The 17,474-nt window shown below is 43.5% G+C and overlaps 1 protein-coding gene across 7 annotated transcripts in view; it reads left to right on the top strand.

The window, feature by feature from the left end:
- The window catches only part of MAD1L1 (mitotic arrest deficient 1 like 1), a 307,430-nt gene that overhangs the window by 153,164 nt on the left and 136,792 nt on the right, over positions 1-17,474 (top strand). For all 7 annotated transcript variants that reach the window (XM_015876929.2, XM_015876934.2, XM_015876933.2 and 4 more), the window contains exons 14-15: positions 3,290-3,378; positions 11,668-11,758. In XM_015876929.2, coding sequence (XP_015732415.1) covers positions 3,290-3,378; positions 11,668-11,758 — 180 coding nt within the window. The remainder of the gene's footprint in view (positions 1-3,289; positions 3,379-11,667; positions 11,759-17,474) is intronic.

Below are 17,474 nucleotides of genomic sequence, written 5' to 3'. Positions count from 1 at the left end.
ACAGGAGCTGAAGGGTTGGAGCTGACCTGGGTCATTTGGTAATAAATGGGGAAATACAGCAACAAGCAGGAATTTAAGCTGCCACGAGCAGGAATTTAAGCCGCCTTTCCACCTCTCTACTGGGAAATGTTTCTACCAACTTAATGTATTTATTGTAGTAAATTCAGCGCAGCCACTTGCAAAAAATTATTGGTAAAAACTGGAGGAGTTTGACATGAAGACTGAATTAGTCCAAGAAGTGGGAAAAGCCCACAGAAGGCATGGAGGGAAACAAGAGAGATCAGGACTAGAAATTGATAGAGCACAAGCAGTGTGCTGGGAAATAGGCAGCAAAAAACAAGAGGCTGTTCCATTCCGGATCCATTCTTTGGGCTGTTCTTTAGCACTTATAGCAAGAGGACAAGTGAACGGGCAGAGCTGGGGATCACACAGAGCATGGCTTTGTGCTACTACTGTCTTCATGCTGTTTATTTCCTCCTGCTTTTCCTCCTGCTTTCTGTCTCAGCTGCAGACCATCACACCTGTGTGCCTGGGGATGCAGTGGCTGTGCAATGCCAGGCTATTGCCAGCACTGCCCATGGGCTGCACAGCGTGTGCTGCTTCATGTCAGGCAGGTCTGCTGCACACAAGGAAGGCTCAATCAACAGATTCCTCCTCCTTTGCTCTCTTCCCTGTTCTCTTCATCCTTATTCTGTGAGGAACTCTTTGCTTGTGCTCTGCTGCCTTCAGAAAAGCAGAATTCGATGCCAACAAGAAGCTGCTTCACCTTATCTCAACTAGCTTCCTTTTTTGCCCAGAAAGAGACATAAATAACATTTTTAATGTTCTCTGTGAGATTGGCTGCCAAGGACATTTTCCTTGCTGAAACTCCAGCAGCTGAAAGAAACAAGCAACAGGGTTTTGTTGGGTGGTTTTCTTAAATGGAATATTTAATACCTTAACTGTTTTTTTGTTGTTTTTTTTTTCCCTTCTTTTCATAAAAGGCTCGTGAGATTTTCATGTCAGTAATTCACAATGGCACAGAGTTGTGCCTTGGTTTGAACTCAAGTCTCTCCAGCAGCTCCAATCAGTGCCATGTAGCACTGCCCTGCTGGGGATGGTTGGTGCTGCAATGTTAATGCTGTGCCCATCTCTCCCAGGGACATCAAGTTTACAGCCCACTAGTTTTGGTCCATGAGAGTTTGGAGGGCACAGTAATGGCTTCAAACACCTTTATGGACCCTGTGCCCTTCCTTTCTCACTCTGACAAACACAGCAGAATCTCATTGTGCTGCTACAGAGCGTACCTGGCATGGATTTGTCACCACTTTATCACAAGCAAGGTGTGCGTGCACTGATGCTTTTCACTGCAGCACTCACTTCAACATGTGTGTATTCACTCTACCATCTCCCTTCCCCATTTGCACTCTGTTTTTCCTGTGCAGCAAACACAGGTGACCCCCTCTCACAGATGCAGCATCTCACTGGCCCTTCCCTCCACCCCTCCCATCTACCTGCAAGGCAGCAGTGATTTATCTGCTTCTGTTGGTGAGCAGGTGGCACTTGGACTCAAGGCTGAGCCTGCTTAGCATGCGATAAATAACACATTTACCAGCCCCTCCATCTTCAAATGCTGTCTGCATGCAGTCCAAAAGCAGCAGCAAACTCGAATAGCAAACACATCCAGCCCTCAGCAGACGTGGGAACCAAGAGATATGATGAGTGCTTTCCTGCTAGAAGCAGGGTGGAATTGAAGGCTGCTCCTCATCCCGGTACCTTTTATTCACATTCCTGAGCTATCTGGAGAGCTTGCTTTATCCTCAGCCATCTGTGATGGGCTGCTCTGGGAGAGATAAGCTCAGTAATCAGAAAATTGAAGGAAGCATTTCTGGCTGTGATAATCTTATCAGGCAGCTAATATACATTAACATTTGTACAGCCTGATGATGCAGGTGGGCCTTGCTTTATTTTTTTTCCTTTTTTGGGGATGCCTTTTGACAGGGAAGGGAGAATGCAGGGCTTTGGGGTGCCAGAGAGAAATCTGGCCAAAAACTCAGCTCCACCTCCTCCAATGCTCCACTGCTGTGCCCTCAGAAAGGGGAGGGAGGGAGAATAATGCAGCCATCCCCTTCCTGCTTTTTCTTGCTAACAGTGCTGCCATGTTCTGTCTGTCTTTCCTGGCAAATATGGAAGGGCAAAGAGGCCTTTCCAATGTCAAGACTTCAGTTCTGGCTGAGCAGTAGTTGTGAAACTGGGGAATTTCTGTTAACTGGCTTCTGTTGCACAGAGTTCACCTTTCCAGTGTGATTTTTCTCTGTCATTCCAATCCGTGCTGTTCAAGGGAATTATTTCTCTGATACTGAGCCCTAATTGGGGCTGAATTGCTTATTGTTTTCCTTCTGCGTGGCATAAATATGGCGTTTGTTCATAGATTTATGGGGGGAATTAGTTATCAGCTGCAAAAGGTAGAGGACAAGGAGCTCCAAACTCATTGAGGAGAGCTGAGCTGGGAGAGGGTGCTGGGATAGAAGTTGTGTGTCCTCCAAGTTCTTTTTCTGCCTACAGTTTGTGATGAGTTGCTTTCTGAGAGGTCAGGAAAGAAGTAACGTGGTTTAATCATCTGTGCCTTGTCTTGATAGCTGGATTAGGGGCATGGGAACCTGGTAATGGCTGAGTCTGGGTAAGAAGTTTTCACCTTTGTGAATTTTTAAGTATTTTCTTGTGAGTTTTTCCCAAACAAATCCAAAGGCACAAAGTACACTTAATTGCTTCTTTGTTCCACCAGACCTACCTGAGCAGCTTGAGCTAGAAATGTATATTGGAAAGTGCTGGAAATATTCCCTGGTGTTTTCCATTCAGTGTGTGTGTGTGTCAGTGTCTGGACGAGACAGCATAATCCTGTGGTTCGTTTCTTTATGGGAGGAATTGATGCTAAATGAGGTTGAACTGTCAATACTTAATCTTGGGTACCAGATAGCTCCTAATACCACACTAATAATTTTCTGCATCCAATTATGCATTAGGGATGGGTCAGGGAAATCTCTAAAAAAGAAACAGAAGCTCTAGTTAGAAAGCAATCAACTTTTTGTGCCTCATCTGCCTCAGACAAAGTGTTGGGGAAGGCAAAAGAGAGCGTGGGGTAGAGAAGGGTTAACTGAGGTTGTGGCATTCAATGCCTGAGGAGATGTCAGTGTCCTGAGACGGGTCTGACCTGTGCAAGATGTCACGGTTCCTTCCTCCTTCCTTTGCTCTTCTCATATCTCTATTCTCCCATTAGCATGGAGTAACTCAGACCTTTTCTCTTCTGCAGCTGGAGGTGGAGATGAAGGTCCTGAAGTCTCGAGAGTGCACCGCAGAGCAGAGTACCTTCATCACCAAGGAGGAGGTTGACACACTCAGGTGAGCAAAACAAGGGGAAAGCTGGGAAGCTTCCGCGGCTTTCAGTGGAACTAAAGAGAAGGGAAAACCCAGCCTAGTTTCACTGTCAGCTAATGTTACTGCTGTCCTGTGGTGGAGCACCAGATAAGAGACCTCATCACGCTACATTGCCATGCTGTGTACGTAGGCACTCTTATTCAAGGAGCAGCGAAGTAGCATTGATTAGAACATGTTTTCCTTGTATTTCTGAAATGGTATTCCTTTTCCTGAGCCCACTTCTTACTTTCCTATCTGTTTTTGTGGACATAAGAAAAGCTTGAAGCGTTAGCAGAGAGCCTCAGTCCCTGATTTTTCCTGCATTTACACACTTTACAAGCTTTATTTTTTTAATGTTTTGAGAGTCTGCAGGATCTTCCCTTTTAATCTATTTGGGATCTCTTGCACTCATAAGACTGGCTTAATAAGACTGGCTCCTATATTACTGTTCCCTTTATTGACTTCCTTCCCTGTGGAAAGAGCACTGCTGTTTTTTTTTCTTATTTTGACCAAATCTGGACTGTATACGTAGGATCTGTTGGCATGTATGTAAAGAGGCTTAGAAAACTGAGCTTTTGTAGTACTGATGTGCATGTAGCACTGGATATAAAAGAGGGTTGTTTCCCCTGGTGCATTGCTGCAGATGGCAGAGGGGTACCTGTTGTTATTCAGTGAAAGAGAAGTTACAAAACAGCATTTCAGCAGAGGATACACAAGCATTAACAAAAGCTACAGGGAAGCCAGGCAACCTTTCCATGTATTTATTAAAGCATTTACAGCTTCCATTCAAAACCAGGTGACAACAATAAATACTGAGCATAGAAAAGTTCATCTGTTTCTGAATGTTTAATAAAGTTCCTTTTATTTAAGCTGAGCAAATCAGATCTTGACAGGCGGAGTTTTTTATTCTCAGCTGATGTAAGACTTTGGCTGGAGTTTCACTTCTTAATTCTTTTATATTTTCAGCTCCATCACTATAAAGTGTTACTGCCTCTTAGGACTGAAAGTGGGTTTTTTTGCAGCAAGCAGAATCTTGCAGAAAGCAGAAATTACTGGCCTGCGTGTTATGACTTTGCTCTTGTGCCTTGCCTCTGGAGCTTGTTTTATGGCTTTGAAAGCCCAGTTCCATAGCAGAGGGAAGGTATTGGAAAATAACACATGTTCGGCTAAGCTCTTCCAATACGTTTTAAGGCTATAAACCTAATCACAGGGACTCACTCCTGGAGTATAGTTCCCTCAAGGTGGTGTAATGGTTTTGAAGACCCAAGGCATATCTCTCCCTTTTTTAGTTCTATTGTGTATGTGAGTTCTGGTAGAGGATAATACGCTCTAACTTTCCTTTTTCAACAGATTAAACCCCTCTCCATCTACTTTTGCTTATTGTGGGTGTTTATTTAACTTGAGCTCATTCAAGTTTTCTCTGTGAGGTGCAGCAGCCCCTCTGAAACCCGATGTTTATACTGTTGCAGAAGTATTCAGCACCTCCGCAGATACACTGAACCCATCGTTCCTGATTAATTTTGTGCCTCTCTATCAGTGAAGCCAGCATCCTGTTTGCTGTCTTCTGGGAGCTGAAGGTTTTCAGAATGTTTCTAAAGCAACTCCTTGGTCTCTCCCCCCCCTGGGCTGGTATGGGCTGCAGCACCCTTTCATGCAGGAGGCGTTCAGTCTCTTTGTTTCCCACTCCAAGGCTCATTACTCAGTGTTTATCTTCACTGAACAGCATTTTTTGCCATCTATTAATGGAGCAGCTTCAGGGACAGTGTGTGTAGTGGGGAGCAGCCGGATTGCCACGTGGTCCAGGACTGCTTCTTATTGCTGGAGGCTCTTGGCAGAGAGAATGGAGATGTCTGGCTTTGTTCTGAATTAAAATCTATTTCCCGAGCAGGCACAAGTGGAACTCACAATTACCCACTCATTATGGTGTCGTGGTGTTAGAGTTTGCTCATGAGTAGCCCTCTAGGTCATGTTTTTCACTCTCTCCTTTTGTTTTAAAAGAATTTCTTTGATACTAATCTCATCTCTCCCCTCCTTTCATGAAATTGTGTCAAAGCCTCCTTACAAACTATGACAGAAAGACAAGCCTATTCCCAGTAAAGCCATTAATGATGTGGAGCTATTTTCCAGTCCGGAGCCATACACTGAAGGCTGTTTAATCAAAGCAGCTGAGCTTCTGGAGTGGTTTTGCAGTGATACTTTGTCTTGCTTTTCCCATTTCAGTGCTCCTGGGGCTATGGGTGCACAGAGACCACAGTCCCCAGATCTAATTCCGTGCTCTTTTTTGCTGTTGCTTTTTAATGAATTGTGTTTAGCTGTTACAGTAGACGAGCTGATTTAAATACTTGTCCCCAGCCCTGATGCTAGTCATTTAGCTACAAAGCTGTTCGAAAAAAGCATGCGTTTGTTTGTTTTTAATCACTCTTTTCATTGCTCAGCTCTTGGTTTCTAACAGTAAATGACTGAAAAAATGTTCTCTTGTAGCTGGAGCAGTCTTTGCTCACAAGCTGGTAAGCCAGTGCTTGCTCTTGTAGCCATATTTTGGCTACACTCTCTTCAGACTCAGATGCTCCATCCAGCAGCACACATGCTTTTCTGCATTGTAGGACCAACTCCAAATGAAACCTTTTTGCTTATGGTCCTAGCCTTGAGCAGTCAAAGGGTGTGGTTCAGCCTTATTTTGTGTTTCCTGGCATTATCTGGGCATTGGACATGAACCTGGGCCAAGCTTTGTTTCACAGAAGAGGCTCCTTGTCAAAGCAGTGCATGATAACTCACTGTCTTCCCCCCCAATGCTTTGGGTTGAGGAATAATTCTTCATGAACTGTGACAGAGCCCTTCATATGACATGGCTGGATGAGTCCTCTCTGTGCAGTGGAAACCAACTGGGTGGAAGAACAGAAAGACTTTGGAGGAGAAGAGAGATCACTGTGCATAGGGATTGGGTCTGCTGTGTGTGCCCACCTGCTTTGTCATCAGGCCACAAGTGTTTAGTCAGTTTTACATGGCTGCTAAGTTGAAGCTGGCAACATGAGCTCCACTGCGCCTCCTTTCATCTACAGACTGTTGCCAGAAATTAGTTCTGGCAGAAAATGGGGAAGAAGTGAACAAACTTTGCAAATTGGTTAGTGGGGAAAGAAATCCCACAGCTTATGACAGGGCTGTTTCCATTTCTGTAGTTTACTGCGGTCTTTGAAAGCTCATTAACCTACAGAACGATGTGTCTGCTCTTCTGGACTGGGCCCAGCCACTCCAGTTAGCTGCTGTCATGGAGGAATGTGAAAAAGAGAAGAAAACCGGGAGAAGCCAGCAAGAAGAGTCTGCAGAGCAGGGCTGTGAGCTTCAGGCATTTCCATATATACCCTGTGGTTGGGAGCTAAGTTCTGAAAACAAAAGGAGAGGCATAAACGGGGAAAAAAAAATAAAAATGAATCCCTATCAATCCTTTGAATCTGTATTCACCTCTTGTGAGTGAATGGGAGCTTTTAAAAATATACTTTCGTCTCATTTTTTTCTTTAGTATGGAAAGTAAATTTTCAGCAAGAGGCTTGAAAGACTTCATCAGTTTTTCCTCCTCCTCTGGAGAACAAAGTGCTCTTTCGTCAGACCTTTTATAACTCGAAATGTGAAACTCTCTCCCAGCATCATTGTTTCTGAAGAGGCCATAAAAGCCGGTGCTAATGCTGTCATTCCTCACACTTCTTGCTTCTCCCTCTGAAATTCCATTTGTTTATATTCCGCAGACCTTATGAAAGGAAAAAGTGGTCAAATTGTGGAGCTCGTGTAGTGTGGGGTACAGCAAAGCACAGAGCATTTAGACATTAACACCTTTTAGAGGGAAGATGATAGCTGTGCGGGAACTCATATTTCAGAACCTATACATAAAAGAAGTCTATTTAAAGAAGAACTTCAGCGAAGACTTAAGCAGCAACAGCTGAAGGACCTTTTCAGCTGGAACAAATCTGAACTTTTTCTCTCTGCTGTCAAACTACAACCCCAGTAAATCCTAAATGTTTTCTGTGGATATAGTGACTGGGTAGAGTTACAGTAATTCAAAAGAAATTCATGTTCTTGCCAATGCCTATTAGTCACACTTGCTGGAATTCTGTCTGCTCTGTTCCTAACACCATCTCAATGCCATCTGGATCCCTTAATAGCGCCTTCCCAACACATATATTTTCTGCTCCATTCAGTAGTTTCTTGTTCAGCAATAGCATTTCCACATGGCCATGTCCTCTTCACAGATGGGGCCTCTGTGAGACATGTCCTCCTTGGCGATACCCACACTACTCTACAGGCAATCGTGTGCCACATCTATGAGCATTAAAAACAAATACAGTGGAGGGGTGGCGGTGGTGAGTTGTCAATGGTCAGCAACCAGACTGAATGGGATGTTCGGAAATGCATGGACGCTGTTGAGAAATCATACAGCTTACCTTCTTCTTTCTATCTATCCATCTATCTATTTATTTACTTACTTGCTTCTTCCTAAAACAAACAGCCTGGCCTTCCTCTCCAGCAGCCGTTGCTCACCGCCTGAGCACACTGTAGGCAGACTGAGCACATAACATGGTGTCTCCTGATTCTCTCACAAGTGTCATTTCATTAGTCCTGAAGCCACAGCGTGTTTTTTGTGTTGAATTTTCTAATTTGGGACACTGAAACGTGAAGTGGAGGCAATATAAAGCACAATTTTCGGGAAGGGAGAAAATCTGCAAGTCTGAGCAAATACCAGTTTATCTGTATTGCACTGAATTTGATCTTACAAAAGGCTGAGAAGATGGCTGCCTTTGGACCCTTTGCTTCTGGGTTATCTGCATTTCAAGCAGGAAAAGGCTTCAAGAAATAAGAGGAGATCTTTTTCACAGCTTAGATATTTTCAAGAGAATAAGTTGGTAAATTTTACAAGTGATGATTTTCCCCGTATCCCTGAAGTCGAGAAAGGTGTCAGTGTTTTGGAGAGTAACTGTTTCTTCCTCCCTAATGCCACAAGGCTGCCTTTAAGTGGGCGCTGGCATTCGTTCTTGGACAGCCATTAAGTTGATAGATGGTTATGCTGTACCCTGGTGTTTCTGTACTCCGCGTTGTGTTCTTCTCACATGGATGTAGCTTGGATTGTTCTGCCCACCTGAAAGCAACTCCCAGGTGTGACAAGTGGAGGCATGCAAATTGGTGATAAAATAGCATCACTGATCTTCCTGCAGACGTCCCTCGACAGAGAGCATGCGAGGTGCATGCAGAGTGAGGCTGCCTGCCTGGATGCTGGAGCATCGAGAAGCAGTGTGTGGTTGGCCCTGTACCTGAATTCACTTAAAAAACTCCGGTGCCAAGCGTGTAAATATTTCTCAATATTTAACTGCTGTATCTTAACCAACAGCTGCAAATGCTTCACTGTGTTTATATATAGATAGGATTTCCCTTGCTTCTCTCTCTTTGCCATCCATTGGGGAGCATTCCCCGGGGCTTGTAAAGCAAAGCTAGAACAGCACAAACTGTTTCCTAGCAGCTCTTAATGCTCTCCCACTGCAGATCCAGGACACTTAACACTGTTAAAAATAGGTTAGAAGAGGGCTAAGTTGTGAAAGCACTAGTGAGTCTTGAAAACCTCTCTGGCACAAAGAGGTTCCAGCAGTGTTCCCAGCCCTCCTGGAGCTTCAGCTCTGCAGGTGAGTGGGGCTGAGCTGTGGCCTGCTGTGCTGTGGGGCAGCCTGCTGCTCACCTGGGCAGATATAAAGGGCAGGAAGAAATGAATGCATATGAAAATTGCAGGGGAAATATTTAGAAATGTAGTTGCTTAAACCTTCCCTTGTCACTCCTTGCTTGTCCCTCAGGTCTATCACAAATGTTTTCTTGGCAATGGCTGTGAATGGTTTTTAGATAAGGGCCTGAGCTGTGTGCAGAGTGATGCTCAGGCAGACAGCAGCAGCACCACAGCTTGTTTGGGGGCTGGATGGGGAAAATTTGTTCTAAATAAAAAGTCAGCCCGTGCAGCATGAAGAAGGCACTGATGGGAGTCCTGTGTCTGCCTCTGACCTTTCAGGAGCTGCTTTGATGTTCTTCCTCACTGAAGAGCCTTGCTGTCCTCACGCTCTGCTCAGCAATCCATTTAGTAACACGCCATTAACAGCATTAATTCCATTTTGAATTTCCATTTTTTCCAACCTTTTCAGTCTCCCTCTTCTTCAGCATCCTCTGTCCCTGCGAGCTTAGCATCTCTTCTGGAAGTTATTGACGATCTTTTTGAATGGCCTCGACAACAGTAAAAGCTGTTCGTCTGTGTCTTAGAAGTGTCCAAGAGAGAAAACACCGATCCTTTATACTATCTGAAAATTACCAGCAGGGGTCAGGCTTACAAATAATTTAAGCAATTGAAGCTGCATATTTATAACGAAGACATTTCTGTGCTGAACATGTGGATCAGCTGGCTTCTAAGGAAGGGTTTGCAGCGTTTCCCTCTCCTGCCCTGTTTCTAGGGGAGATGCCTCCTCACTTGTACCTGAAATTTCTGTTGCATAACTTCTGGGTGATGGCAGATGGACATAGTGTTTATTGCCACGGTGCAAAGATTTTCAGCTTGATTTAGATCATTTAAAAGTGCATGTTATCAAGAAAGATAAGGTTTTATATATATATATATATATATATTCTGGAAAAGCACCACTTGAAAATTGGAATGCAGGAATCAATGTTAATAGGTATTAAATGCACGTTCAGTCGCAAGAGGTTGAAATGAGGAAGCTGGATTCTCAGAGTGTTGAATTTCATGTACTCTGAAATGCAAACAGAAGTGTTATATTGAACATTTTGTAATAGTTTCTCCTGCGTAACAAGTTTAATAGAGTTTTCCAGAGAACTGAACCACCGTTTGGCTAAAGCTGATATTGTTGATACAACATATTTGACCTTTCAAAAAGCTTTGAGCCAAAGGTCTCAAAGAAACTCGAATGAAATAAGAAAGGAGGTTTTTTTGTTGGATTAATAAGAATTAAGCCTCGCAGAGGGCTGGCTGTCCCAATGTACTGTCTGCATTGGTGGCCATTTCTGGATGCCCCTGCATATATGGCAGAACTACTTGGGTACTATGCTAGAAGGCTTTCCTAACACATAATGTAATGTCTTTACGATTTCAGAGATAATATCTTTATGATTTGGAAATCATGATACGCTTTTCTTCCATCAATTCATGTCATGCGAAGTTATATAAGATAGACAAGCAAAGAATAAACGTTCATTTTTCACGGTATGGAGGGTTTTCCATGAGATCCTAGAATGCTTTGTGTTGAGAATTGTCCAGCACAAAGAGGTTTGTGAGTAGCGAGGAGACAGTTTGAGGTAATATGAAATGATGCTGCTTATCATCAGGCTGCTGGTAGTTCAGAGTATTTGATAAAATGGGACATGAAGTTAAACATTAATAAAAGTAAAACCCATCTGCATCAGATAAAACACCTTTACTTTGACTTGTACAACAGAGGGCCCTAAAGGAGCTGTTAGTACTCGAGAAAGGGGCCCTACATTATTGTGAACAGTTTTCTGAAAATATAAAGATATACAGATAGAATAGGGTTATAAGTTGGGAAGAAAACAGTTTCACACTACTGAATACATCTGAGTGCTGTTTGTAGATCTAGCTTTTCTCATAGCAAGAAGTCTGTATAAAACTGAGGAACAGCAAGGATGGGCAGAAACATGGAAAGCCTTTAATGTGGGGAAAGAGTAAAGTGAGATTCCTCAGGAAGCGAAAGGGGGGGATCCGTAAAGTAGTTCAGAGCAGGGAGGATGGGACAATTATTCACAGCTTCTCATAGCAGAAGTAACAGGCGCTCAGTGAAATAATCACATGTGAAGTATAAAACAAAATGAACTAATTTTTCATACAGCACATAATTAAATTTTGGAACTTACTGCCAAGGAGCGTTGCAAAGGCCAAAAGTATAAATCAGATCAAAAAGAGATCTGACACATGCATGGAGATTTCAGCTGTTGGTGGTTATTGAACATGATCGTAGTGACTCGTTCTGTGGTTCAGGACAAAGCTGGGTTGAATTTGCTTTATGTTCAAGTTGTGTATTTTGACAAAAACACTTCTGGGATTTTATTTTAATCATGCAAACTTGGATCTTTTAGTGGTAAGTTTGAACTGTGTCAGCAGTGCAGCTTTGTGATGCTGAATACAGGAATCATCTGCCACTGTGTGTGATTTCATTTATTAACTCGACTATTTGTGGAGGAACTGGGCAAGGACACAGTGTTTACTGTCTTTCCTTTCCCCTCCAGGCTGAAGATTGAGGAGCTGGAAGCTGAACGCAGCAAGCTGGAAGAGCAGAACAGATATCTGGAAATGAAACTGGAGAAGTTAACTATGCAGGTATGAAAATGGGAAGTTCGGTGTGGCTGGAGAGTGTGGTACCATCCATTCGGTGCAGCTGTTCTAACAGCTGTGCCAGACTGAGCTGTACAGCGTACAAGTTGATTTCCCTCAGCTTGTGCAATGTGTTTTTAGGGGGACTCTGCAAACTGCACCAATGTACCTTTATCTGAGTGTCCTGGAATCCTGTTGGTGTTGGATCCAGTCACACAAGTGCAGTTGTCTTTTTCAATACGTTTGTCTAGAACCTCTTCTTTTTCTTCAAGAAAACCTTAAAAGCTGCTCTATGTTAAATAACACCATTACCTTAAGTCATCAGTTCACAACTTCATTTGATGCCAAGCAGCGGCTTATACACAGGGCTAAACAGCAGGGAGTTGTGCAAAGGGGAGATCAATCTATATTGGAGACCCCACTGCTATTCCCAAGGATGGAGATGGAGACCACCAGTTTGCGGCCTCATTAGATATCAGTTTTTCAAACCCATAATGAAAAGGCAGCAATATCACCAGAGAACAGAGAGGGGTTACAGAGTCTGAAGGATGAAAAGCTGTGTTTGTTTTGCTGTGCTGCTGTGGACGTTTTACTTTTTGATGAAGTAGGAGCTGTTCTGTATGGCAGGAGGTGTTCAGTTCTTCATTCTGGCTGGGTCAGTGAAGTCTCACCTTCCTGAAAGGGAAGGTAAGGGAGCCTGCAGCAACCGTGTGACTGTCCGTCCAGACTGCTCCCATTCTGGTAACAGCTTTCCTGTGCAAGGAAAGAACCACAGGAGTTGCTTCCAGCTTTTATAGCATTTTCTGTCAAAAGGTGCCGCAAAGAACAAGAACCTGAACATGTTAGTTTAATCAAAGCCCATCCTGCTGTAAACAGTGTTATCTCTCCCTGCTGTTCTCTCTGATATGCTGAACAACTCAGCATTGTAGCATTTCATTCTCTTAATTTTTCTTTCTTTCTCTCTTTTTGCCCCTATTTTTGTGTAAATTTGTTCATGGTAAAAAGAAAAAAAAAAGAACTTGTAGTTTTGAAATTACTCCCATTTCAGACAGATCATTGATTTTATCCTGACACCCCTTAGAGGCGAATCACACTTTTTTTTATTACCGATTCTTAGAGACAGGGGAAGTGACAGCTTTGATAAAGCAGGGAGCTAAGAGCTGCTGAGCATCTCTGCTGAGCCATGTTTAGTGTGAAACCTGTCACTTGGTTCTCCTTTAATTGGGTTTCAGTCATCAGGAGATGAAAGCTTGGGGCTGGTGTTTGGATGCTCAGGTCTCCAAAATACATAGCAGCAGCTTTGGTTTCGGTGTAGGTTACAACGCACTCAAGTCACATTTAATCTACCATTGTTGTCTTACAATGGTTGTTGGCTTGCCAGGAAGGCCTGACCGGAGGAATTCCCCCTTTTCTTGATGTCAGGAGACATTCTGCTTTATTTCCTGAAGCTGTTTTTAAGATACTATAGGGGAACTGTTGGGGAAAGCTTGAACTAGTGATTAAACACCTGGTGAAGGGGTGTTGCTGGCCAAGGGATCATGGGTCAGTTTGCAGCTGTGCTCTCCAGGTGGCCCAGGGTATAGACCCCCCTGGGCTCATATAAGGGCCAGCTACTAAGGGGGGATGTCTTTTGGACCTGGGCTGCTTCTTGGGAAGGAGTGCTGTGTAGCTGGAGAGCCCCTTCACCAGCTGGGTGAGTTTGCTTCTTCTTTCTGTATATGGCTTTTAATCTTTCCATTGATGCTTTGTTTGGTGTCACCAAGATCCTGGTAGAAGCACTTCGCTTCTTTGTGAGCAGAATGGATGCCAGGACATCAAATTTTTAAGGCTTACTTTCAAAGTGGGAAGATCTGAAGCCTTCAGTGTAGTTTTGCTAATTGTCTGCTTTTTGATCATTAGTAGAGATCAGCATCAGCTACTGTTTCAATAGTTGAGCTTCTATGATATAAAAATGAAGTGGCTGTGGTTATAGACTTGAGAACACGATGCTCTTCTCTTCCTTGGTTTCCCACTCGTATCTGAGAGGTGGTTTCCAAAAGCAGCAGCTTCAGAGGAGCAGAGAAGAGATCATGAATATATAAACCAAACACTTGAGTGTCAGCATTGATCAGTTTGTGCCTACCTGAATGGTGAAGATCTCTGAACTCCTCCGAGGAGAAAGCATCAGCAATCTCATTTTTTGTTAGTTACTTGGAGTATAAAATATCTCGGTGGGCCAAGATTAGAGCGAACCCCCAGGTCTTTTTTGGGAGGCTGTGCATGTTCCTTTCTTCTATCAGTGCTGGGAGAAACATGTTGGAAATATTATCTCACACTCAGATAAGGTCACTGAGATTTTTCTATGTTTGATGTTATCTATTCCCATATCTGTAAGAAATCACTGGGAAATGATGGGATTAAGGTAACTTCCCTTTATCACAAAGGGAGGGGGGGAAAAAGAAACTTCAGATACAGCGATCATAAGGAAACTGTTCTGAAAAAGAAAAATGGCTGTAATTATGAACAGGTGAAAAGCAACGTACTTGTAGTGGAAATGCTGAGCCCTGGCCTGAAGCACTGATTGAGCACCTGGTGGGAAGGCAGGGCCAGCCCAGGGGGGCTCAGGTGTAAGTAATGCAGCTGAGTGACAGGAGGGTGGAATCAGGATGGACCCTTTCCCAGACCTGGTGTAAGGGCTGGCAGTGGAGGTGAGGGCATCTCTCTAGAGATCCCTGTGTACATGAAAATAAGCAGCTTCTTCCCTTTATTTCTATGCACACGGCTGTTGCACTTGAGCAAACCCTCACTTGCTGCAGCCTGGGACCTTGTGCTCTACTTTCCATTGCATTATTCTATCAAACTAAATAAAAGTGTTGAGAGTTGGGGGTGACATTAAGCAAAGTAGAAGGAAGGTGATTCCTAACAAATCTTTATCTGTAGTAGAAAACTTCAACTTTCTGGAACTGTATGTACTGAATGAAAGATGCATGAGGGGGATGTATTGAGGTTGTGAATTTAGAAGAGATGGGATTTAGAATCAGGGCTTTGACTGCTTTACTCAGGACTGAAGTCTGTCTGAGCTCAGAAAGCCACGTGTGGTGAATGAGATCTGAGGATACACCTGATGTTTTTCTGGACAGAAACATCAGGGCTTGACTGTATTGATGTGTGGGGATGAAAGATGGTTTCAGAAATACTTGCTGCCTTGTTACATCCTGCTGTGTCTCAGGACAAAAGCACATGGCTTTTGCTCATCTCCACTATGGTTGCTGGGTAGCTCTAGGCTGTTCTGTGACCTGCAGGGCCGGGCACAGCACCCAGAGTGCACGTGGAAAGGCAATTCTGTATTAGATAGGTGTGTGATTCACACTTCTGGAGCTCCATATTAGCAAATAAAGAAACAAAACTACCGATAGCTGTCTGCAGCTGTATATATAACATCTGACGTCTCTTTGTATTCTTTGCTTGTGTGGGGACAACATGAATTACAGCTGAAGGTGCTCTCCACCTCCACACACCCCTTCCTCCAAAGCCCCTTGGCTCCTGACACCGAGCTGCGGGCTGCATTGATTTTCCTTCACTGGTATAAAGACTTTAGCATGGATATTACTCACTGCTCAGGTCTTTACTGCTAATAAAAACCTCAGATTATAAAAGCACGAGGAAGGTGTGGGCTGTAGGGAAATGACACCCTGCTGAGGTGCCTCCCCTGTCACCCAGGACGTTATCTGAGCACAAACATCCGAACGGTTGCTCAGCAGAAGGATTCAAACAGCGCATGAAAAGAGTGGGTTTAACTCAACAATTTTATCTCCTCTTCCCCACTGTCTTGCTTGTGATGAAGCAAAATAGGCTGAGTTGTTAATCTGGGAAAACAAAACCTGCTTTAAGTGCTTGGCCTGTGGTGGATGGATTTGTTGAGATCTCAAGTGAGAGGTTTGGTTTGTTAGTTGTAGGAACGATCTGTATGGTCTTCCCAAGTTGCTGGTGGTAACGTGCAACTTGGCCAGGAACAAAAGGGACCGATCAAATCAGTGCTTTTTGGATGAAGTGGGAGGAAAGACTTGTGAAGAGCGTACAATTAGCATTTCTGACTGCTCCGAGCCTTGTGTTTACGGGCAACCCAGTGGATGTGAAGTGTTCCTTATGCAAATACTACTCTCCTGCTTTTCCTGCTCTCCTCTACTCTTAGAGCTGAAGGAGAAGAGATTCTTCAACTTTGACTGCTTTAAGGGAGATTGATTAAAATCAGCTGCAGTTTGACTTAATTGGAACCATATGCTTGGTACAGGAGCAGGACTAGTTAGAAGTCCTTGTAATTAGTTCACAGCTGGTTGGTGGAAAAATTGAGGCTCTAGTTAGATTCTGATAAGTGGATCTGTATAGATTAAAACAAAAACAAGGAGTATGAGACATTATGTATGAGACACAGCAGCTTAATTTTAGGCTGCTTTATTTAACTTGAGCACTGTAAGCTAACCAGGCTGATGTGCTGGCTCTGCTAGCTGGGCTCACCTCAACCTCTGTGTGCTGGGGGTTTGGCACATGGGGCAGCTTTGGGTGCAGCATCAGGATGCTTTGGGGTGGTCTGCTCTGTGACCTAAAGCTCTCTATAGCTGGCCCCAGATAAAGCTGCTTGTGGTAATGAAGGTCTCTAGGGCTGGGCCTACTTAGGTCTGTATTATGTGGGAACACACATCAGAAGTTTTCCTTGTCAGAAGCTGCTATTTAGACTAAATCTTGCTGCTGGAATAGAAGAGACTAAATTGTCCATTACAGTGTCCACAAAGGAGTTGCCAAGAAAAACGTATTTCACAAGAGGTATTTTGGGGGTATTTTTTTCATGCTAATTTGACTTTATTAATTCCTTTGCTATTGTTATTGACCATTTTACAATTTAAGATCTTAATCCGGTTAAATTAAATCATAGTTTCTTCCAGGCTTTAAATTGATTATTTTTGCACAAATTCAAGAATAAACCACTTGTCTGCTTCAGTGCTATTTGTGTTGTAGCTATAATGGCATAGAGATAAGAAATGAGCAAGTTTGGCAGGCAGACTTTTTTTTTTTTTAGTAGGAGTATCTGATACAGTTGTTAAAATTACAGAGAGCAAGTTAAAATTGTTTGAAGGAAATAGAGGTGAATGTCTGCAGAATCTGTTCTATAGGTCTGCTTAAGGTTGTTTAGATGGGCTTGCCTAAGCTAACGTGGACCCGTGATGTTGGTTCCCTTAAACCAGTGGTTGTGAGCAGGGGAGGCTCTGCAGGCAGAGCAAGTGGCTGCTCTCTGCTGTATTAAACTGTCAAATGTCCGTGGATAATGAAGGTGCTGGGGAATCCAGAGTGAGCTCATGGTCCTGTTTTGAGGGAACGGCAAAACAGTGCTGGGAGCTGAGCTCAGAGCAGGTTCCTCAGGGTGATCTCCTATGAACAGAGAGCATTTCTCCTCTTTAAGCATTAATGGCTAATTTAATAGTTAGGAATTTGGCGGTCTGGCAGTAACTAGCTTGGAGTTAAGAGCCCAAGGCAAAGTTGAGGTCGTTTAGCAGTCTAACTGTTCATTATGTGACCAGTGAAGAATGATGAATGAATCATTTACACTGTTATAAAACTTCAAGGCACACAGTCTCTCAAGGTTTCCTAATTGACCTCTCAAATGCTTGTGGAACTTCTTGGGTTATCTTGGTGCTTTCTGTTTTAGCCTCTGAGGCACAGCTTGTCCACTTTGAAAACCTCAGATGGT

This window comes from Coturnix japonica, chromosome 14 (assembly GCF_001577835.2).
Source record: "Coturnix japonica isolate 7356 chromosome 14, Coturnix japonica 2.1, whole genome shotgun sequence".
Classification (NCBI taxonomy): Eukaryota; Metazoa; Chordata; class Aves; order Galliformes; family Phasianidae; genus Coturnix; species Coturnix japonica.
The sequence above is the reverse complement of the archived record's forward strand: the minus strand, read 5'-3'. Positions and strand labels throughout refer to the sequence as shown.